Source organism: Artibeus jamaicensis, unplaced genomic scaffold (assembly GCF_021234435.1).
Source record: "Artibeus jamaicensis isolate MK-2021 breed Jamaican fruit bat unplaced genomic scaffold, CSHL_Jam_final contig_233, whole genome shotgun sequence".
Lineage (NCBI taxonomy): Eukaryota > Metazoa > Chordata > Mammalia > Chiroptera > Phyllostomidae > Artibeus > Artibeus jamaicensis.
Genome location: NW_026521486.1, coordinates 14,081,020 through 14,104,568, shown reverse-complemented (window position 1 = coordinate 14,104,568; position 23,549 = coordinate 14,081,020). Strand labels below are relative to the sequence as shown.

General features: G+C 40.2%; 1 protein-coding gene across 4 annotated transcripts in view; it reads right to left on the bottom strand.

The window, feature by feature from the left end:
• CUNH12orf42 (chromosome unknown C12orf42 homolog) overlaps positions 1-23,549 on the bottom strand; it is a 121,166-nt gene that overhangs the window by 83,538 nt on the left and 14,079 nt on the right. For all 4 annotated transcript variants that reach the window (XM_053661863.1, XM_053661862.1, XM_053661865.1 and 1 more), the window contains one exon: positions 15,376-15,480. In XM_053661863.1, coding sequence (XP_053517838.1) covers positions 15,376-15,432 — 57 coding nt within the window. In that variant the 5' untranslated portion in view covers positions 15,433-15,480. The remainder of the gene's footprint in view (positions 1-15,375; positions 15,481-23,549) is intronic.

The window sequence follows — 23,549 nt, the reverse complement described above, 5'->3', positions numbered from 1 at the left end:
GGGCCGGCCAGCCTGAATGCTGTAAATAGAGACATCTGGATAGAGCCCTTTCACTGCAGTAATTGAAAATGAACACGGATCAAGTTCTGGCCTGTTGTATTCATAAATCTTGAGGCTTAATTACATTAAAGGGAAATCTAGGGCCCAGTGCTATGGAAACTGCAGCTTCTATCAGGCGCTTGAATCATGAATCTTTAAGATAAGTGGGTTTTCTCTCCCCACCCCCGTCCTCAATTCTTCACTAAGGTTAAATGGGAAATTTCCAAATCAAGCCTTCCGGGATGCATGCCCCAAGAAACTTCTGGGAAGACTTAGGCGCTCCGCTAAGTGTCCCTGTGCTCCCATTGCATGTCCCCCGGGTGGCCTGCGGGGTCCCCCCTCCGCCCCCTGCAGATCGGCATTTTGAAGCCTCCAATGACCGACCCCACAGATATTGAAAATATGTTCCCTCCCCAGTCGAGCAGAAAGAGTGCACATCTAGTTAAAATTGAATGTTTCAAAACAAACAAAAAGAATTATGGCAAATGGACATTCCAAATGATGTCAAAACTCTCAGCATCCCTTGCAAAGACAACAAGTTGAAGATTGAACTCAGGTAATTCTACTGGAATATATTATAGGTATATGTGGATATAAAAATATATGGCCATATATACACACAGGGCGGGGCAAAAGTAGGCTTACCATTGTTTGCATGTAAAATAATACAATAATTAATAAATAATACAAGAATAAACCCTGTATTTCATGTACTCACAACTGTAAATCTACTTTGCCCCTCCCTATATATGTATATATATATATATATATGTGTGTATATATATACACATAAAATAATTTTTTTATTTGCTTAATGTAAAAATTCACTGAACTCTATTACCAAAAGTTGAATTTAAAAGTACATGCATGACACACATGGTTTGTTGCATTTATGTTTTTGTTACAATTTCATGAATTGTATGATAGACCCACTTTGGCAAATGCATGCACGGAAAGCAGTTCTGCTTAACTTACTGGACACGCATCCACACCAATCGCCACGCAGGAGCCCTTCAGGTGACTCTCCCCCGGCTTGCCTTGAACACAAGGTCTCCCCCGCTTCTCACACCCTGTGGCACACAGTAAGTACCGTGGGGATGGCTGAGAAGTGAATCTCCACAGTGGATCTGTGTCTCTGGGGTCAGCTATAACAACGTAACATGTTGCTACTACCCCTTGTCTTCATTACTTTGTGGTTACTTCTTAGCCTTGAATGAGAAGAACAAAATCACTGGGTATAAAAACATGTCAAGGAGCTGTAAGAAGACCGTAATAGTAGCTATCGTTGATCTAAAATCTAACCTTTCAGACATTGTACTAGGGTCTCCCTGCCCAGTCTCTCAAATGCTCAGAACAATCTATCAAGACAGATACCATTATTTCCATTTTCTAGATTGAGAAACTATAGCTCAGAGGAATGAGTGAGTTAGGAGTGATAAAGTTGAAAATTAAAGAGACCATTTTGACTCTAGAGTCCATGCTAGTTCTACCAAACTACATTAATACCTAACTTTTTATGGAGATCTTATTTATAAACATTGTCCTAAATATCATGGGCAACATAATATTGTGGTATGACCACAAGCTCTGGGTTCAAATCCTGCATCATGCACTTATTTGTGACGGCAGCCCAGACAGGTCCACCTTCCTTAGTTTCTTACCTCACAAGTTCCTCGCCCTCAAAGGGAGAACAATAATACTAGTAATAACAACAGCCAATTTGAGGGTCATTTTGAAGATGAAATAACAATGTGTGTGTAGGTGTGTATATATATAAAAACTTGGCCTGGTCCATAAATAAGTGCTCAAGAAAAAATGGCTGTATTAGCCTCTCCTTCACATAAGCATTCAATACATGTTTCCTACCAGGATTTCGCTTTCTAGAAACCTCTTGCTAGAAACTTATAGAACCATGTTAGAAGTCCATGAGGTATAATAGAAGGCCCTTGCTCCCTAAAAAGGCTTGTAGCTAGTAAGAGGGAAAATGTGTAAATAGACAGCCTTATTATATTCTATGGGCTAAACTGTGTCCCCCCAAATTCATATGTTGAAGTCCTAATCCCCAGTACCACAGAATGTATCTGTATTTGGAGATAGGGCCTTTAAAGAGGTCATGAAGGTTAAACGAGGTCATATGAGCGAGTCCTAATCCAATCTGGACAGTGTCCTTATAAAGAAGAGATTAGGACCCGGACACACACCCGTGGAAGACCATGTGCACACACGGGGAAAAGACAGCCATCCGTAAGCCATGGAGAGAGGCCACGGAAGAAACCAACCCTGCTGACACCTTGATCTTGGACTTCCATCATCCAGAACTGTGAGAGCATACATTTCTGTTGTTTAAGCCACCCCAGTCTATGGCATTTTGCTATGGCAGCCCGAGCACATTACTGCATTAAACAAAGTGGATTAAAAACGATAATACAGGAACAAAAATGGATAGAGAAGAAAAGAACTTACTTATTTGTGTAATTGAAATGCCCAAAGGAGAAACTGACCAATACAATGTATAGATTAATCTTTGATCAGAAATAAATGAGTCAAATAGACAAAAATTAGTATGACCATGGAGGAAATAAGTAACACAATTGACAAGTATACACCTACATACCTGTGTTTGTGTACACATATGAATACAACGTAAATGCCACTTTAAAATCCATTTGGGAAACATAAAAATCAGCTATGTACTTATGCATTAAGTACAAAGGAACACTCAACAAATTTCACAATTTAATATCTTAGGAGGCCACATTGATGACAAAAAGTTATGCAGTAAAAATTTAGAAAATGCTTCTAGTTTTGTTCTAAGTTTTTAATCTGGAAGTTATAATTTAAGTGATAATGGCTGAGAGCCCTTCACATCAAAACCTCGTGAAATCACCCAGGTGAGGCCCAGGGGGAAATGTGTAGCTTTAAATGCCATTTTATTAAAAAACAAAACAAAACACTGAAACAAAGAATCAAGCTTTCAACTTCAAAAGCTAGCAAATGAATAACAAAGTCAACCATAATGATTACAGTTAGTGAAGAAAAAAGTACAAATTTCTGAAATGAGAAACAAATGAAAAACGAGTAAGGTTGAACCATAAAACCAAAAATCAAGTCTTTCTAAAGAACAGAAAAATGAACCTTTGTCGTATGTGATAAAGAAAAAGGAGACACGGCACACAGGTAAGGAACATTTATTTGACGTTGATTATAAGATACATACAAACTTTAAAGAAGGGTGGTGTAGCCAGAACTATCTATCTTTATAACCCTCTCCCAGTTTTAACAGGGCTCAAAACTGTGGCCCAGAACAATGTTTATTAAAATTTCCCCGTCTTTCCTAATCTCTAAGAGTTTTTATGTGTCTCCCTCGAATAAATCCCCACCATGAGATGGTGGTCTCATGGTGGTCTCATGCCACCACCCTGGGCTGCCATTTCCTCTCCACTCCCCTCAACACTGAGAAGTCTCATCTCTCTACCACAAGTCCATTAAGGTGTGAGGGTCCTCTTCAACTTTCCGTGATTTTTCTCTTAACCCCAGCATCTTTTTGTCTGTTTATGTCCTTAGAGAGAAGGAAGAGATGCGAACCTACATGTGAATTTTTACCCTACCAAGCTTAGAATAAGTATTTATAAGTTGAGGCATTTAAAGCAGCAACTTGTTTTCTACGGAAAGTATCTACTCATACAATACGCACTTTTACATGACCCAGAATAAACTTTGTCTACAAAGAATCCCAGATCCGCAAGTTCTTCTTTATCTGTTCGATGCTCGTGTCGCTGATGCCCCTAGAACAGAGCCCCTTTAGATATGAAGGCTTTTGACATTTACAGGGCATTTTCTGGAAACAAAAGGAGTCTCCCCAACTTTCTCAGTAAAGATGTTCAGGCTCAAAGCTCCGCAGTCTTAGAACTGCTTAACTTGTCAGGAAAAGGAGACTTTTAATTTGGTACCCCCATTATTATGCAAATAACAGAAACAGAGCCCATGTGAGAAAAGAACCAATAGCAGAACACTCAAGTAAGCATATGGAAATTAACATCGGGTATTTCCCCTATGTCTGCTTGGGGACATGGTATGGTACATATTTCCATAAAAATCAAATTAAAAATCAACTTAAAATCCTTAAAGGTTGAGGTTTATCAGTAAACTTTTGTAATTGGGCTGTGGTCTCCCTCTTCAATCTGATCCATCTGCATTCTTTCACTTAGACATGTCTCACAGATTCAAAGATGTTCATTTTTATTACATTCTCAAATAAATTAACACTCTGGAAAAAGCCTTTATGCAGTTATTTATTACTTACATTTTCTTCGATTTTTAAAATTATATAATCTGCTTTGAAAAATCCATCAGGATGATGAAAAGCCTTCTCCAAGAAACAGACTGTTTGGTTCAACTGCAGTCCTGAAAATGCATTTGCTGAGAAGCATAAAATAGTTCGCCCATAACACAGAGGTAACGAACACCTGAGCCCCATGTTTCTGCTCCCTCTTTTGTCCTTTTCTCAGTTAACTCATTCACAAATCTGTACAGGAGAACTATGTCCACAGAACTGCAGCCTTGCTGATTTTAAGTCACTGGAAACTTTTGGTTACTTATTTTCTACTTTGAACATAATGTATATGATGGGAAGGGGGCATTTCCAGGAACTGGCAATTCCAAATGAACACGTACATAAGACTGAGTTTCTACATCAGTTCTCCACCTTCAAAAAAATCTCTTTTGATACCGTCAGTAAAAGAAGCCCCTGGCAGGGTGAGTACTGTGTTTCTCGTAGGAAATTCACTTTTCTCCAAAGGTGCAGAAAAGAAGCTCTCGGTGCCCTCGTGTCTGGGGAGCAGGGGTGCTGTGAGCTCCATCCAGCTGACCATCTCCCAGCCGAGGCCGTTGCCCTCACGACATTCCTTTGTACAATCCGTCCTGTTGTCACGGAGATGCCTTACTGCTGTGTCAGCCAGGCCAACCGAGTGGAGTCTGCGTGTGTCTGTTTGCAAAATATGTTTAGTTCCCATACTTTCAAAAACATCTAGTTCAATTGCCTAAAAAAGCTTGTTCTTTCAAACTTTTAAATCAGTTGCCATGGTAACAGATGTTCAAAGGCAGGGGCCTACAATTTTATATTAAATTATATTTTCCTCAACTTCCCACAAGCTTCATATTTATAGGCTTTGTCTTGGGGGAAGGGTGCCAGGGTCTCTCCCCAAGCAAAGTTCAGTCTTCATTCCTCCTTTGTAAAGACTCCGCATTGCATGCAAAAGTTTAGCCATAACATCAGAAGATCTCATATCCCTCTTGGTGTTTAATAAGATCTGAAAATACTGAAACAATCATCACAGTAACTGAGAAGAAGGGAAAAAGCATTGAGCTCTGTTGCCTATGCTCCGACTACACTTGAGATAAAATTAAAACTACACAAGTCCATTTACTGGACATCTTGAAACAAAGGACAAAAGCTTAATCACATATCTAGACAGGGCAATTAAAGTCAAGACCACAGAAATCTAATTCTCCAAGCACATCCATGCATAATAACCACTATTGGAAATGTGGTCTATACTGAAAGGCCTCTGTGTCTGTATAGAATCTGTACTTTTTAATTATGAGATGTTTCACATAAAGAAGACCTGGGGTGGGGGGCCGAGGAAACTAACAAACCATGTGAGGAGGCCCCTCATTCTCCTTAGGCTCTGAAACGGGTAAATTTCTAGCACCAGCTTGTAAGAAAGAAAACAGATGATTCTTTTCCACGAACTCACTGCAGAACTGCTCTCTGAAAAGGCATGTGCTGTGAGGGAGAAAGCATATGATGGGTTGTAGAAAAGCGAAGGTGCCAGCTCTACCTCTTATCAAATATGTGACATCGGGCAGATCACTTACCCTCTCTGAACCTTCTTAAGGACAAAAATATGTACCTGAAATGGATTTTCATTTAACCATCCAATGAGATTTCCTATTAAAAAAAAAAAAACCTAACCAACTTAGGAAGGTTTTAGTAAGTGTTCATCTTTTTTGTTTTTCCATCTCCATCAGGAATTCCTGAGTTTCAAAGCCAGAAATTCTCTTTTTTAGTGGCTTTTGCAGTGTGATCGCCCACATCCTGGGTGAACCCTGGTGTCTCCTCAAGCACAACTTACCTTGGAGGCCAGAAGAGCTCACGGGCAAACATTCATATGGTTTGCTATGGAATCTCACCTGGTACGAGAACTAGATGGAATAAACACAGGACCCCCTCATATTTTAAAAGAACAGCTCCCTTCTTACACTTCCGAGAAGAAAAATTAGAATGATTCCTGGGTTGGTTCCAATCCTCTGAGATGCAAATGTCAAGACAGATTAAACTTGGGGGAAATTTATTAGGAGAAAATGGGGAAGGACCCCGCTGAACCTGGGGAAGAAGAGAGAAAAGGAAGGAAGGAAGATTGGGTGCAATGCAAGGAAAGCACATCTCGAATTTCAGGGACTTCTCAAGCCAAGACTGGCCATTAAAGGGGCCCCTTGGCTCCCAGGATGGGCCTCAGTCTGCCCTCTTCACTTGGCCTCAAGACAGATCTGAGAGGTAAATCCTCAGGGCTGCCACAGCTTCCTAATTAGGTGTCATTTTTTCCCAGTTGTAAACACAACCTTGAATTAAAGCGTAGATATTTCAAAGAGGAACACTTAGCTATATAAAGCCAATCCTTAATTAATTATGTCTTTCTGTGAAGCAAGCTAGGCACAAAAGGAGCTGCTATGACATTGTACTTGCTCTACCTGGAGCCGTTGTCACAGCTGGAGGACACTCTTTCGTGGCTGAGCCAACACCCACCACTGAGGACCCTGTGCCCCTGCCTTTCTCCAGATCTCTGATGCCAGGAGCCTTCCGCCTCAGCCACCTTAGAGTGAGCCCCCTGTGCCCTGAGCAGCCTCTTCCCCAGTTTCACACCCTCGCTGCCATCCTATCTTCCTGAAGCACTCAGAACACAGCGACTTAACCCCAAGGGCAGAGGACTCACAGGCGTGTTCATTAATACTTACTGATGAGACAAGTAAATCCTCAAAGTTCAGTGGTTTCACACCATTGAAACTTATTTTTTGTATATCCAACAATTCATGCAGGTATGTCACGGGGAGCCTTCAACACAAGGAGTCAGGGACCTCTGCTGGTCAATCCCTAAGGGACTTGGGGACTTTCTCTTCCAGCCAGTGCACAGAAAAGAGTGTAGGAATTCCTGGAGGAGGTTGTCATGGGTCAAAAGTAGATATGGAATCTATCACTGTCATTTATATTTGTTGACAAGCACAAATGCCACGGCCATACCCGACTGCAAGGAAGGCTGGGAAATGCAGTCTAGCTATGAGCTCCAGAACAAAAAGATTTAGTAAGCACATATCTATCTATGCTGTGAAGGGTCCAGGGCTGGGTCCTGAGGGCTGGGGACTCAGTCACTGAGCTACTGTCTACCTGTGCAACCTTTTCTTTAAAAGGTTTCTGAGGTTGATTTCAGAGCCTAAAAAAATCACAAGACTATACCCTGCTTGTGGCCCCAGCTTCAGAGAGTTAGTAAGTTTGCAAGTGGTAAATTTCTATGACAAAATGTGTTTTGAGTCATAAACCAACCTGTTTAGAAACATATTTCAGTAAACAGAGGGGAGGTTGGAGGGAATATATGGAGAAAAGGGGGAAGGGTTGTCAGGAACATGTATAAAGGACCCATGGACAAAGCCAAAACAAGGTAGGATCAAGGGTGGGAAGTGGAGATGGCTGGGGGCAGGGAGCAAGTGGTGGGGGAGGAAATGGAGACAACTGTACTGAACAATAAAAAAATGTAAAAAAAGAAGAAAAACCCATCTGTAAATTGGGACTTGAGCATACACATGTGGTACAAGTACATAATTTAAATGTGAATTTGGATATAAGACAATTGGCAATGGGATTTGAGGTAATTGGCAATTGGCTCTCATCCTCCAACAAGCTTAAATTCTTCTCATTGGGGTGAGTGGATTAGAGGCATATTCACCTGTGACTATCTGTAGTATATCGTCTTTTGTGAAGACCATTAAGTTGATCTTTATTTCTTTGGGTTTGGGGACAGCACAAACTGACTGAAAATGCTATCTTTCCTTAACTTGCAATGAAGCAACATGTTTTATGAGGATAAAAATTTTGAACTTCATTTATTGCATTATGGTGAAATTTTATTTTATATTCTTACAGCAATGCAAATAGGCCATTTCAAACATATGCTTGGAGAGAATGTAAAGACTGCTGGGAGTCTAGCCACTTAGCCTACACGACGAACAATAGTATCTTTTTTAAAACTATAGCAGAGATTCCTCTTGCTTTGAAAATGATGGACAGCTCTTCATAATCTCCTCACAACAAAATTCTGTACTGCGTTGTCCGTTTTAGAAGACAGACAATATTGTGGGCTTACAAATTAAAGTCAGGAAATTTTAGGTCTGCTAAGAACTTGAACAATAGATTCCTGATTAGAGAGAATATGCATAAATTGCCTTCCAGATGCACTCTGCATTTATAAAGTATTTCCATAACACAGATATGTGGACATGAATGATATATTTGTCACATCTGCATTTCCTCTCATGGAACTGGATCAAAGATACCAGAGAAGAAAGAACTGTGACACAGGAGTCCATAGACTTGAATTCTTGACTCAGGTCTGCATTTACAAGCTGTGTGACCTTTAACAAGTCACCCAACTTCTCTGGGCTTTGGTTCCCTCCTTTGTAAAACTGAGACTTGGATTAAATGATTTTGTCCACCTCCAGGATTGTATATGATATCTTTAAATTTTCTTAGTTCCTGTTTCCAAAAACAGAAAAATATTTATTAAATGAACTATTCCTTTTTATCCCAGGATTGTTTTAAGAATTAAAAAAAAGCATATGGAAAAGAGCTTTAGAAATTTCAAAATGCTACACAAATAAAATTGCTTCCATGAAAAATAATCACATTCATAATGTCCATCTTTTGTATGTTTACTTAGTCTGGACCCTAGGGTAGATTCTGCATCATCAGAATCTTCTAGAGATCTTTGCAGTGGGCAGCCACTAAAACACCCCCTAATGATCCATCCTTCACTCCTAGTATTCACCCCCAGTGCAAATATCTGCCCACATGAGCAACTCACTTCTATTAAGTGAGTGCAGAAATGATCTGTTAGCACCTCCAAGATTAGGTTATAAAAAGAAAGACTGAGGCTTCCATCTTGGTTCAGCCTCTCTCTCCCCCTCTGTGCCCCATTTACTGGGCATTCCCTTCCATATCTTATCAGGATCCCTCACTCTACCTGGCCTAGAAAGAGATTCCATCTCCTCTCCATTCAGAAGAAAGATGCTAGACAGTGTTTTCCAGGATTTACTGTACTCTCCAATGACAAAGTTCTGATCAATTTGCCAAGCTTATTTCTAGAAAACCCTTCGGAATTCAAAAAATCCTTTCCTCTCTCAGATACCTGACTCTAACCATTGAAAGTGGACTTCCCACGCCATTGTTTCTGAAGTATTATTTTAAATTCCAACTCAGTCTCAATGGGTAGAAGATACAGAAAAGCAAGAAATCTCAAAAATATAAAATACATTATACAACCTTTCAAAATGTTATCCCATGGAGTAGATCACATTAATGGTGGAATCTCTCCCTGCATCTGCGCTCCTGTGCCACGTGACTTCAAAGCACCTCCCCGTCTGAATCTGGGCTCAGCCATGTGGTTTGCTTTGGCCAATGAGATGTAGCAAGTGCAAAACCAACCGTAGGCTTTAAGGGGTTGCACTATTGGACCTGCTTGCTCTTACCTTCTGTCGTTATCATGGGACTATATCCACACTAGCCTCCTGGAAGCTAAAAGACACATCAGGCAGGGCCAAATAACCCCAGTTTTCCCAGTCAAGCCCAGTCGACATCAGCCAACAACCAACCAACACCCCCAGCCAAAATCAACAGGGCAGCCTAGCAGACTCATCATTGACCACAGACCAGGGAGGGAGCCATGCTGAGATCAGCCAAGCTGAGACCACATTAGCTAACTCTTCAAACATCCAGGCAAAACAAATATGTACTATTGTCAATAGTCTGTTACATATTGCTTAAAATAATGGTAGAAAGTATTTTCCCCCAAAGTGTATCATTGATAAGATTCAAAAAGGGACAAGATCATTAATAATTCTATCTAGATACCTAGATTCAGGTCCTTTCAATTTTTTCTAGGTAGATTTTAATTACTTCATGCAACTTTATTGCATATGAATACTTTTTTTAAAAAATTCTGATAGTGATATAATGTCATTTAATGTGACATTAAAAAATTAATGTGACTATCAAAAAATTCTGATAGTGATATAATGCCTGTTTGCACTGTAAGTTCTAGAATGTTCCTGTTATTGGACAACCTAGGTGGCTTCCATTACTGCATAATATTAAATCACACTGTGGTGACCATCCTTGTGTAGAAACTTGGCCTCACACTTTATTTTCTTCTTTTTAAAGATTGTATTTATTTATCTCTAGAGGGTAAGGGAAGGAGAGAGGGAGAGAAATATCAATGTATGGTTGCCTCTCATGCGTCACGTACTGGGAACTGGCCTGCAACCCAGGCATGTGCCCTGACTGGAAATTGAACCACGATCCTTTGGTTCTCAGGCCCGAGCTCATTCCACTGAGCTATACCAGCCAGGGCTATTTTATTTTTTTAATTATTTTTTAAGATAGATTCCCAACAGGGATAATAGTATCAACAGCTATGGATGTTTCAACATAACTTGATACATAAAATCAAATAAACTTGCTTTCCACAGGAGCACCAGCAATTAGACAGTATGTTCACCAGCAGAATAGGACAGTTTCATATCAATGCACTTTCACCAACACTATGTCTTTAATCTGTGCTAATTTGACAGGAAAAACTACAGACTGAAAGTCACTTTTTTTTGTTTATAGAGGCAAAATGCATTATAGTTGGGTTTGTTCCTAAGATAGCAAATTTGGTCCATTTGGAAATCCATAAAATCAGTCATTGGAAACTGAAAGTGACCTCAGAAAGCATACAATACACCCAAGGTGCAGTGATTTGCCCAGTATTGTGTGACATTTTATGGATGAATTAAGGACTAAAACCTGAAAATTTTTCTAATTCCCATCTCAGTGCTAAGTAGAGATTTATAGTAACATAAATCCTACTTTAAAATCTGGAAAGAACAAAAAAAATGGAGGAGACTTTTAACTCCTTTGATAAAGAAATGTTTTCTCTGCTAGTTTTCATGCCTTTACAGCACGGTGGTGCCAGGCTGGTGTTCTGCCCCCCAGCGGTTCCTCCATCACCACCTCTGCCTCTGGAAAGGGTCCTTTTGGAGGACAGGAGTCACAACATGTGAACTTGTTTCAGAACTAACCAGAGCAAAGTGTCATGAGGAAGTTATTCCACTCTAATGACATCTCAAATGACAATCTAAAATCACAGGTAAATGACTCCTCCCTGCAGTTACATTTGAATCATCTGTGGCTCACTTATGTTAAGAACACAAAGGTGAACACTTTGGAGTCTTGTATTAGAAATAAAGAATTCTCAAGAACTCCAATAACTTTGCAAATGTAAAATTGACCATGCTCAAAGAAATCTATCAATCAGAAACACAGTTCTTGCTTTTAAATAAAACCACCACTTTTGCTTACTTAACCTTGCCCAGAGTGGACTTTTCTTCATTATTAATATATATCATTTATATAAATTCAGAGTAGAGCAAGTCTAAGACCAAAACAGCTTTCCACCAAAGCCAGAGTTTGCAAAGTCAGTAGTGCTAAATGTTAATGGATTTTACCCTCATGAATCTTGCGGGTAGGGGGATGTGGCTGGATCATTTTGAAACCTCATGAAAACTTTATATACATCAAATGTTGGGAGTTAGCCATGCATAGGTGAAGGTTCAGCGACCCTCAAGATAAACTTTCCAAAGTTAGGCTTCTTTCCTCGTTAACCTCAGTCAAAAGATTCTCTGGGCAATACAGTAAGTGTGAACTTTTGTGTGGCCCTTTTATTGGCATGTGTGTGTTTTAGCAAGCATCCTGGAATGGCAAATGCTTTTTTGTTGGTGGAACCATGTAGATTCAGAAAAAGCCATCTTCCTTTGAGAAGACAATTGTTTTCTATAGAGGCAAGAAACAAATGCCCATGACCCGGGTCACCCCGTCCCAGCAGGCTTTGGCTGCGGCTTCCTCTGAGCAAACACAACGAAGTCCGGAGCAGTCAATCCTGCCGCCCCACACTGGGCCCCTGCAGTTGTGTGCTGCTATTTACCCTTCCTATTAATCTGTCAATGTTCTAGTCAAACATGCAAAACAATATGGCGGGTGCATAGTTTGATTGGCCATTGCTAAGTAACTTGGGCCGAAGATGAAGAAATGGAACGTCCAACCAACAAAATGGGAGGCCCAATTTGATTGTTAGAGAATGTTCAACAATACCGGTGCATTTCAGGGTGGCTGTGATTTAGCATCTCTCTCACCAGAAAAGAGTGGTCCCAATAAATGACATTCAGGTCTAGAATCTAAAGTCAGGTCACGTGGCTGTTTCCACCACTGTGGGGTAAGTAAGACAGTCTGGACATTTTGTAGAGGAAGGTGTTTGGTATAAGATGCCATCATCAGGTTAAAGAAGGGACTATTGGATTTGGCTGGGCACATAGGTGAGGCTATTTAGTTGTTAAACTAAAACATTCTCTGAGCTCAAAAATCAGAGATTCATGCTCCCTGAATGCTAAAACGTAAAGGTCCCTAGCGCCAAAATGTGATCTGAATTAACAAACATTCTGAGCAAATGTAGTCGCCTGTTTGCTCACTCCAGTTTCTCCTTTTCTGCTCGTGCAGATGAAGCCTCAGAATCCTTCTCAACACAAAGCTCTAGGTAGGCATTTCCAATCCCCTGCAATTGGCACAAAAGGTGGAGCTTATTTGTCATTCCAGTCCTTGAGCCCTGGTCAAGTGAACAAACTCATCAGAATATAAGATACATAGATGATCAACAACTGCTCAGAACGGTCCCTGCAATTAATACAGAGCATGCATTTCTAGCAGGGAGTACATTGTTGTACTCCTGGAGGCCAGGAGTACAACAATGTGAAAGAAAGCATGGATATTAAAGTCAGCCTGACTTAGGGTCAAATGCCCACTCCCATTTACAAGCTATTTACTAGGTACATGACCTCTGGCAAGTGTTTTACAGATGCTATTTCATCTGTAAATCGGAGAAAGTGGGACTGTATAATGCATGTCGGCACTTTTCAACGTATCACCCTGCTCCATTTTCCCCGGCTTCTCCACAGACCACAGGCAGCTTTAGGCCAACTCCTTGCATTTTCTTTTACCCAAGAAAGAAAGGAACCCTCTCTTCCCAGCTTGGATTCAGAAATTGAGAGAAACAATTCTGATTGGCTTAATTGAGGTATGTGTCAACCCCTAGACTCCTGCTATGGGGACTGTGATTGGTCCGGACTGTACCACATGCCTATCCATAGGTGAGGTGCTGTGGCTGGGCTATTTCCAGAACCAATTTAGTGCAAGGGGTGAGGAGCAGCTTCCCAAAGGAAGTGTTGAGTGGGAGGAATACTTTTCTGGGGTGGGCAAAACAGTAAAGGCACTCTCTATGACTACATGGAGTGAGAAATTACATCAAATAATGTCAAAAACGAAGTAACTGGCAGATAAGAAGTATTTCACAGATGGTAGCAAAGCTAATGATAACTGCTACTAGTATTTATTATTATCATCATCAGTCTCTAGTCTCCAAAGTTACAACCAATAGCAGGGGTATTTACAGAAAGATACTTCATGTTTCACATTGAGTTCATCACTACTGATGTGAGTTTTATCTCTGGCTGCTAAGATTATACACTCAATTAGCATTCTTAGTGAAATGACTCAGTACAGCAATCGTACTTTCTGTACTTTAAGTTGAATTCAGCTTGCAATTCAAATTATAGCGATTTTAGTTAGCTGCAGCTCCCTGAAGAAAATATTTTGCTAAAGAATGAAATTAAGGTTGACTTACACATTTACTTGAGTTCCTATGTGCCAGGCACTGAGCTAGATGCTGGTGACATGGGGGAACAAAAGTGACTGAGTCTCAGCCCTCAAGGACTTAGTTTCCAGAAGGGGAGCTAGAGACTAGTCAGAAGAGCTACGGAGAAAAAAAGCTGCACAAAAAGAGGTTAAAAGTACAGAATGGATTTTAGATACAGGCAGGCTCTCTAAGAAGGGACACATGGCAGAGATAAGAACAAAGTTAGGGAGACGGCGATGACAATCCGTGGGGGACAGCATTCCACACAGGGGAATGGTGGGTGCTGAGTGTGGAGTGTGGCAATATGACACAGAGTGCAGTGGGCAGAGTGCAGTGCAGGCGGAGATGAAAGTGATGCTAGCCTGCCCACCCCCACACCAAGAGGCTCAGGTCCTCCTGCCTGGAACCCGTGGATACATTACCTGACCTGGCAAAAGGGGCTTTGTGGATATGATTAAGTGAAGGACTTGGAGATGGGGGCGTTATCCTACATTATCCAAGTGGGGCCATTGTAATCACACAGATCCTTAAAGGTTGAAGAGGGAGGCACAGGGGGGCAGTATAAGAAAGACTCAACCTGCTGTTTCAGGCTTTGAAGGTGGAGTAAAGGTAACCTGAGCCACGGAACGCCGACAGCCTCCAGTAGCTGGAAAAGGCAAGGAAATAGAATCTCCCTAAAGTCTCCAGAAAAGAATGCAACCCAGCCAACAGCTTGATTTTAACCCGCTGAGATCCATGTCAGGCTGATGACCTGCGGAACTGTAAGATAACAACTTGGTGTTGTTTTAAGCCACTAAGTTTGTGGTCAGTTGTTACAGCAGCCACAGAAAACTAACACAGTATCATTGTTAACATCACCAGATGATTCTTACTGGCCTTACATGTCAGTGAAAAGTTTCTTTCTGTCTTTTGTTGAAAGCTTTGACTGATGTACCATCTGAGGAACAGCACTAATTGCTTTCAAGTGAGTACACATGCCCCACCCTAATGGTCCTGAGTCACCTTATAAATATACGAAAGAAAGCAAAGGAAACATGGCTGTGTCTCCAGATTTTTCTACTGGAGATGTAACGTGTCCCTGGGGTGGTAAAAAAAAAAAGTATTTTATGAAGCTATACACAATTATTCTACAATTTACAATTAAGTGGATAAATATAGAAACTAAGAGGATATTCCAAACTAAAAGACCACTAGCCACTGAAACAACAATCAAGATTATTACCTGAAATGGAGCAAACCTACTGGCCTAAAAAAATGTGAGAAGATATAATATTTCCTATACTACCTGTATGTTGATTGCAAAGGGTCTGGTTTGCAGTCGGTGAGAATGCTTCTCATCCATTGCTCCATACTATGCAACTTTAGACATATATTTGGTGAGTTCAACTCCCTATAAACAATGGATGGAGAGAGAAGTTTTACAATAATGCAACAATAGGAATGATTGACATTTTTAAGATACTGAATCATCCTAGCTACCATATTTCTTCTCCAGGACTGTCAATAAAATTTTATACTTTTCTACATAAAATGCTTGACCATCTTTTTAAAAAATGTAATCCGAGGTACCATTGTGTTTGTTTGGTTGGTTGTCGGTTGGTTCCTCAGTTTTCATTTACAGTAAAAATTAATGGTATCTTTTAAATAACATTTTTCTAATCATTTTAGGATATAGAAATCATTCAGTTTTATGCATTGTCTTAAAACAGTGAGCTAGCTTAACTCTAATATTAATTCTGAACTATATTTCTGTAGATCATTTTGGGTTTTGATATGAACAATTGTATCACCTGCTAATAGTGGCAGTTTTGTTTCTTTCCACCTTTTATGCTTTAAGTTTCTTGTCTTATTGCACTAGCTTACATCTCTAAAAGTGTTGTGGTGGTGACAGGCATCTGTTTTGGGTTTTTTTTTCCCCCAAAACAGATTTACTGCTTATTTGTTGAAGCAAATAAAGCTAATTTGCATAAGCCTCTGTGAGTTCTGGAGATTATTAAGATTTTCAGAGTATTCTAGGTGGAAAGGGGGAGCCTAGTGAAATTGAGAAGCACTTAACAATAAATTGTTTTTAAAAGTCTCAGAATGACAAAACTAGCATAGCCTTATTATGTGATCCAGAAATTGCTGTCCTTGGTATTTACCTAAAGAAGTTGAAAACTCACAACCATACAAAAACCTGCACATGGAAGGATGTTTGCAGCAATTTTATTCATAATTTCCAAAACCTAGAAGCTACCAAGATGTCCTTTTTTAGGAGAATGGACAGTCTATGGTATATCCAGACTATAAAATGTTATTCAGCAATAAAGTACCAAGCCATGAAAAGACATGAAAGAACCTTAAACACATATTACTGAGTTAAAGAAAAAGCTACATACTGTATGATTCCAACTATATGTACTACATATGTACATTCTGAAAAAATAACAACTCTGAAGACAGTAAAAAGATTAGTGATTCCCAGGGGTTGGTGGGGGCAAGGAAGAAGGGGTGAATAGGCAGAGCACAGAGAATTTGGGGGACAGTGAAAATACTCTATACGATATATAATAATGAACACATGACTATATATTTGTCCAAAGCCATAGAATGTACAACACTACAGTAAGCTCTAATGTGAACTATGAACTTTGTGTGATATTGATATGACACTGTAGGGTCATCAGTTCAAACCAAGGTACCACTCTGGTGGGAGATACTGACAATGTGGAAGGCTACACACGTGTGGGGGTTGGGGTATATGGGATATCTCTGTACCTACTCTCAGTTTTAGTATAGATCTAAATTCATTCTAAACAACTGTGTTTAAAGAAAAGTTTCAGACTAAAATGACCTAAATCTCTAAGTCTCTGTTTTTTGTGTTTTCTTTTTGCACTCATTTTAGTAGATAAATTTTAATTATAAAATTGAGGCTCGAGATACAATATATTTCAAGTCAAAGGGAAGTTAACACAGAAAGTTGCTTACAAAGGTGTTGGAAAGAAAAAGAGGAGGCATAGAGTTCAATGAAATAAGAGGTGATAACAAATCACAAGATGCTAATACTCACGTAGTGAAGCACCCCAAATAGTCTAAGTTTTCATCCTTAACAGAAATTGTTTATGTTTGTTGTTTCTGATGCTAACAGGAATTTATATAACATTTCTCTCATCAAGTATAATGTTTGCTGAATTTTTATTTATTGTTTACTTATTTATTCTTCTATTTATTGTTTATTTATTCATTTATTTATTCTTTGTAGACTGCTTTGTCCAGTTAAACAAGTTCCCTTCTATTGCCAGTTTGCAAATGTTTTTGTTTGTTTTAATTATGAAGAGATGGTGAATTCTATTGAATGTCTTCTCTGCATCCATTGAGATGATCATATTTTTTCCTTTATTCCATTAAAATGATGTTACATTAATCAAATTTCCAGTACTAAACTAACTGGGCATTCATGGCAGTAGAACAACTTGCAGTCTCTTTTTAGTATATTGCTCAGTTTTGTTTTTTAATATTATGTTTAGTTTTATTTTTTTCAATGACCATGGGTGAAAATGACTTTTCCCCCCATAATGTCTTTGGCTTGGTTTGGTACCAAGTTTGAAGCCTCATAAAATAACTTGGAGAATATTCTCTTTTTCTCCAGAGTTTTGAATAAGATTGAAATTGCCTATCCCTTACATATCTGAATGACTAGTTGGTAAAAACTTCTTATTCTGAAGTTTTCTTAACAGGAAAATTTTAAACTACTCATTCAATTTATTTAATAGGTATAGGACTATTTATACTTTCTGTTTCTTTTGAGTCACTTTTGGTAAATTGTGTTTTTCTAGAGAATTATTATTCTATTTTCCTGGTTTACAAGTTTGACTTAGAGCATATATAGTATCCACTTATGTTTTTAATCTATTCAGTATGAGTATACATTCCTGTTCTAATTGTTAATATTATTTATATTATTGCATTTCTCTCTTTTTGATAAATTTTGCCAGGGTCTTATCAATTTTATTAGTCTTTTCAAAGAACAAACTTTAAATTTTGTTGATCACTTTATATGCTTATTTTATTATTTATTAGTTTTATTATGTTTTTTAAATATTGATTTTCTTGTATAATTTGGGAGTTTATTCTGCTCCCAATTGATACTCCATTGATACTCCATTATTTAAATTTTTATCCAGCATTTATTTTGCCAATTTAGGGAGTCATGTGGGATAATTAGTCTGCAATTCCCTTAGAAATAGACTAATATTTTTAAATTATTAAATTATGCTCTTTTATTGGGCATCCAGTTAGCTTAATCGACATGATCATTTTTCTATTGATTTTCTCAGACTTCATTAGGGAGCAATATATAATTAGGAATTAGTGATCTTTTTCTTCTTTCCTTTTCACCTGGCTATACTATTTATCTCTGCATCATCTTATTTAATTTCCTGAAATTTTCAAAATAAAGATGACACTGTATTTATACTTGTCTAATTTGTAATTTGAAAGTCATTCAGTGCCTTTCATTAATATAATAATGGCTCTTACATTAAGATAGATTCTTTATCATATGAAATAAGTATCTATCTGTTTCTAGTTTATAAAAAATTTTATAAGAAATAGTTGTACATTATCAAAATGTTCCACTTAATTGCATTCTCATATTATTCTGTTCATCCAACTATTGTGAAATATTTATTTTTTATAATTCCTAAGTTTAAACTATACTGAAATAACATTTACCGGGGACATAAAATATAACATATTTACATTATTTGCATGTTTATAAAAGATATATATTTCATGTACACTAAAGACTTCAATGTGTTCATGAGATTTTTAATACATTTGCATTTATATTTCTGAGTAAAGTAGTTTGTTGACTTTTAAATTATATTATCTTTGTCCAGTTTAGCTATCAAATATGTTAGAAAAATTTCACCAGTTTTTATGTCCTATAATAATTTTTATAACGTGGAACTGTGTTTCATTAAAACACACAAAAATTTCACTTGTAAAAACACTGCAGCTCAGAGCCTTGTTCGGGGTTGATTCGAAAGCGTTGACTACTATTCTAATTAGGCCTTCCACCTGTCTTTGAGTTCATTTTAATTGTGTTTGCCCATTAACATGATAATTTTGTTAAGGTTTTAAAATGTATCACCACAAAATTCTACATGGTGATTTCTTATACTTTAAGTCTCTATATGTGCTATGGAAGAGGACACTGATTCATTCGCTCCATTTCCTTGGAATTGTTGGCATAGTTGCTTCTGTTCTACTCCTTAAGAGAAAATATAGAAGCCAACACCCCTCCCCTAAAGAGATAATTGGTGAGATTGGAGAAAGGCTTATGTTGATTGAGCCCAATTTACCAGGAGTTCTGCTATTAAAAAAGTAATGAGGGTGTATCTCTCTGTGTTTTCATCCTGCTTTCTCCTCTGCCTTCTTGTGCCCAGACGCAGCAGGCCTGGTTTCTACATGAAAAGCTCCTGGTTTCTATTTGGGAGGTGGACCTCACAGACCTTGGCAGGTAGGCTCGTCAGTGTCCATCAGCTCAGCTTCTCCACTGTGACTTGTGAGTTATCTTCGGTCAGTTCACACCGGAGAGACTGGGAAACTCACTCTGGCTTAAAGGTCCAGCCTCAATCCCAATTCACATTCCCAGGGAGCCCTTGCCTTGTTGAGGCATTTGGCCAAATCAGTACAGCTGAGAAGCTGATACAAAACAGGTCTCTATGAAGCAGGACTCTGAAGGGGAAGGAGGAATCAGTCACTTCCCGAACACAAGCTCTTAACTTATTAGAGATCTCTTCTCATCCTCAATGTTATGCATTTGTGGTTTATCTTCTTCAAACTGACATTCCGGCAATTCTCTTCTTGTTGTTTCACAGTCAAAAATAAGAGAGTCGGCCTGGGCCAAAAGCAGCTGCAAAGACTTCAACTGCGCAGCTTTAATGTCTTCACTCTGATGGCACTCTGGTCATGTGGCAGTTTCTTTACGTGAACTTGTTTCTCTCTGTCACCTCTTCTTTCCTCTAACAAGCAGTTTCCTCCCTGTCAACTGTTTCATAGCTTCTGCTTATTCATGCCATTCATTGACCTTGATCCTGAATGGTTCTTTCTCCAGCACAAAACTCGTCAGCTCCTCTTCTGATGCTAACTGCTGGCTTGTCTTAGTGTTTCCAGTTCAGATCCAGAAGGTAGATAATCTTACTACCATGCCTCACGCCTTCATACTAAGCCACATTACAGATCCCAAACAGCCTAGGGAGTGGCCAGCCTAGGGCGGGTCAAGTGTGTGCCCCTAAGCCCACCATCTCCTTTTGGCCACCTCAGTAACAGCTCAAAATTAACATGTCACCCTAGAATGGAAGCCTTTCCTCCTGTCTCTGTTCTCTTCCTCATCTCCACAACCTGCACAGCAATCTGACCTGTTGTCCGGACCTATGTGCTCTTCTTGGTTCCTCTCTTTCTCTCTTCACCTCACTCCCACACTACCACTCATCAAGTCTCATCCATTCTTCCCAAAGTCACCCATTCTCTTCATGTCCATTAACTTCACCTTAATCCAGGTCACTATTATTTCTTAACCAGACTATTACAACAGTCTCCTAACACTTCCTAACTACTCAATGAACTGCCGGTTCCTTTCATCATTCAGTCCATACTCTACACAGCAGCAGTAATAATCTGAAAGTATGAACTTGGTCATATAGCTCCCACATTTAAAATCCTTCCAGTAGGTCCCTATTTTTCCTAGAATAAAACCCAGTCTTTTCCCATGTCTGACAGGACTCTCCATGATCTGATTCTGGCTAATCTCTCTACCTCATTTCCCAATATACTCCCAACTCACAATATTCTAGCCATATTGGCTTCTTTCAGTGACCGGGGACCCTTGAAGCTCTACTCTGCCTCAGGGCCCCGCACACACCGTGGCTTGCTTCCTCTTCTCTCTCTGCTTCTTCAATCACTTTAGATGTGCAGTCTTCTCTGAAAGCCTTTTCTTAACCACCCTACCCAAACAGAATTCCCCATAATTCTTTATTGCTTTCATATTTTTGTCTGTCACCCTGAATTATTAGGAAAGAAACTTCAAAGAACAGAGGAATAACTCAAAAGCCAAAAAGAAAGAAAAACTTCAAAAGATAAGAAAAAGGAAGAAAAGGCAAGACACTTTTTTAAAAGCATGATATTATTAAACTTATTGGAGAAAAAAATGTATAAAAAACATTTCATAAATGGTGTGTACTCCTCAAGTGAAGATACTAATCACTTATTTCTAAGTCATATATAATGATTTCTACCTTTCCTGCTTTCAGAATTTAGGTATGTTGGTTTTCCTTGAATTCTGGTGACTACAATAATCCTCTATTTTGGGAACTTATCAAAATGAAGGCTCAAAATGAGTTGGAAGCCTTTGAAAAAGTCATTATCAGCCACTAGAAGAGTCTAATGCTTTTTTTCCTCATTGTAAGTTTGCATAGCAAGCATCCAAGACAAGTGTTAAAATAAAACAACCCTCTCCTACGGCCATGGGTACATGAGGCATCATTTCCCCACAATAGCCTGGCCCTCTCCCCTGCCTTTGTCCTCTGCAATGCCTCTTTGTAAATCACAGGTGTTTGTGGGCATAAAGCCCATCAGAAGGGAGTTTATTGTGTAGAGTTCTTTCTTTGCCACTTGTTCTAAACCTGTTCAGAGAGTGCTCCATGCCTTAGACCAAATCTCCATAAAAATAAAGAAAAAAAAAACAAGAAGTTTTCTGTACTCCTGCCCAACGGCGGCACTATGACATGGGTTTCGACAGCTCTGTGACCCTGCATTGTCTCAACTTTATTCACTAGTCTCTTTTTCTCTTTCTTTCTCCACTTTTTTAAGCCTTTATTGACATTTTTTATCTACTGTAAAATAAAAAGCAAGAGGATGGTTTTTTTTAAAGCGCTCTATGTGGCAGCTAAAAAAAAAGCTATCTGCAGTTACTGTAGTAATGGTTTCAAAAAACACCTGCAAAGCAAAGAAAGACACCATAGCAGCGCCTTTAGCTTCTTTTTTTTTTTTCTTCTTCCCTCAAAGTTCCTTCTTGGCCATTATAGAGTAGGCTCGAGAGTGAATTTATGTGACAGCTATGAAGTTAGTATTAAAATTGTGAATAGTGCCTGGCAGTTTTCATGGCCTTACTATAAGATCACCTCAATTTGCCACACAGCGGTGAATAGGGTAAGGCACTGGGGGGTGAGGGGAGAATGTCAAATGAATGGGAGGAGGAGGGTGTGTGAATGGAAGGGCTTCCCTGGAGGGAGCAGCATGGTAGTCAGGGGAGAAGAGTGATTTATTTTTGAAACTCCCCGAAGAAAGGCCAAGAGAAGCTGCGTAAAAGATCCCGGAGCATGTGGTTGGAGGGATGGGAGATAAATATGTCCGTACACATTTAGCAAGTGTCAACGCCAAGTCTAGAAGCCAGGACGGGTCTGCAGGGGTTGGGGAGCCAGGTGGGAGGGCAGCGGTAAATCCATTCTTCTGCTCTTCCAAGATAGAATATTAAATGCCAGCAGGGAGCAGATGTGGGCAGGGGCTGCAGAGTGGGGGCGGGGGGAGCGTGAAGGCGCAGACAGAGCGGGTTAAGCGTTTGTCTCAATGGAAATTAACCACTTGGGGAGAATTAAGAGAGAGCTGGAGCGGGTTGGGAGGGGGCGGAGTGTGGAAAGTGTCTCCGTGTATTTAAAGAGAGGAACTCTTCTGCAGCGAGGATTTGTGGAGGACATTCAGTAAAATGAGGTGAGCGGGCAGCAGAGAGCAAGGCGGGGCGTGCCCTCCGCCGCCCCCTTGGCCCCGCCCCTGCGGCACCAACCTTCTCCCTCCGCCCCCAACGCCTGGCCTTAGCCGGCGGGCGCGGAGGGCCAGCCGGGCGGGGGAGGGAGGCAGTGGGATCCAAGCGCCAGGCGCATTGTGGGCCGCGCTCGCCTCCGCAGGGGACCATCTGCTCGCTGTCAATGCATCACCTGCTCGTCTGGGCCGTCACCGGGGCAACGGGGGGTGGCGGGAGGGGGGCGGATTAAGGAGCGTGTGCGTCTCCAGTCTCCACTCTGGCTGCAGCGGCGGCGGGGCGGGAGCCACCGAAGACTAGCCTGCCCGGCGGAGGGGGTCAGCGACACCTTCGCAGGCTCCGCCACTTGCCGCTGACCTTCGGGCTTGCAAAGGCACCCGAGCTGCCTCCACTCCAGGAGGAAACTGGAGTCCAGAGCTGGAGGAGCAGAGGGCAAAAGATGTGGCTCTGCGAACCCACCTAGAGGGGGAGAACTGCAACCCCCCTGTCTACCTGCAGCTGCTTGGGCCACGTCCCAGGTGCGCCTTTGGCAGCCACCTCCGAAGGAACTGTTCAGCCCAGCCTGGTCCATGGGGGCATGGAGCAGCATGGTTCTGAGCACCCCGCAGTCGCTGGGCAACCACAATGGAGTCAGCACCTCGGGTAGAACTTGCCACCCA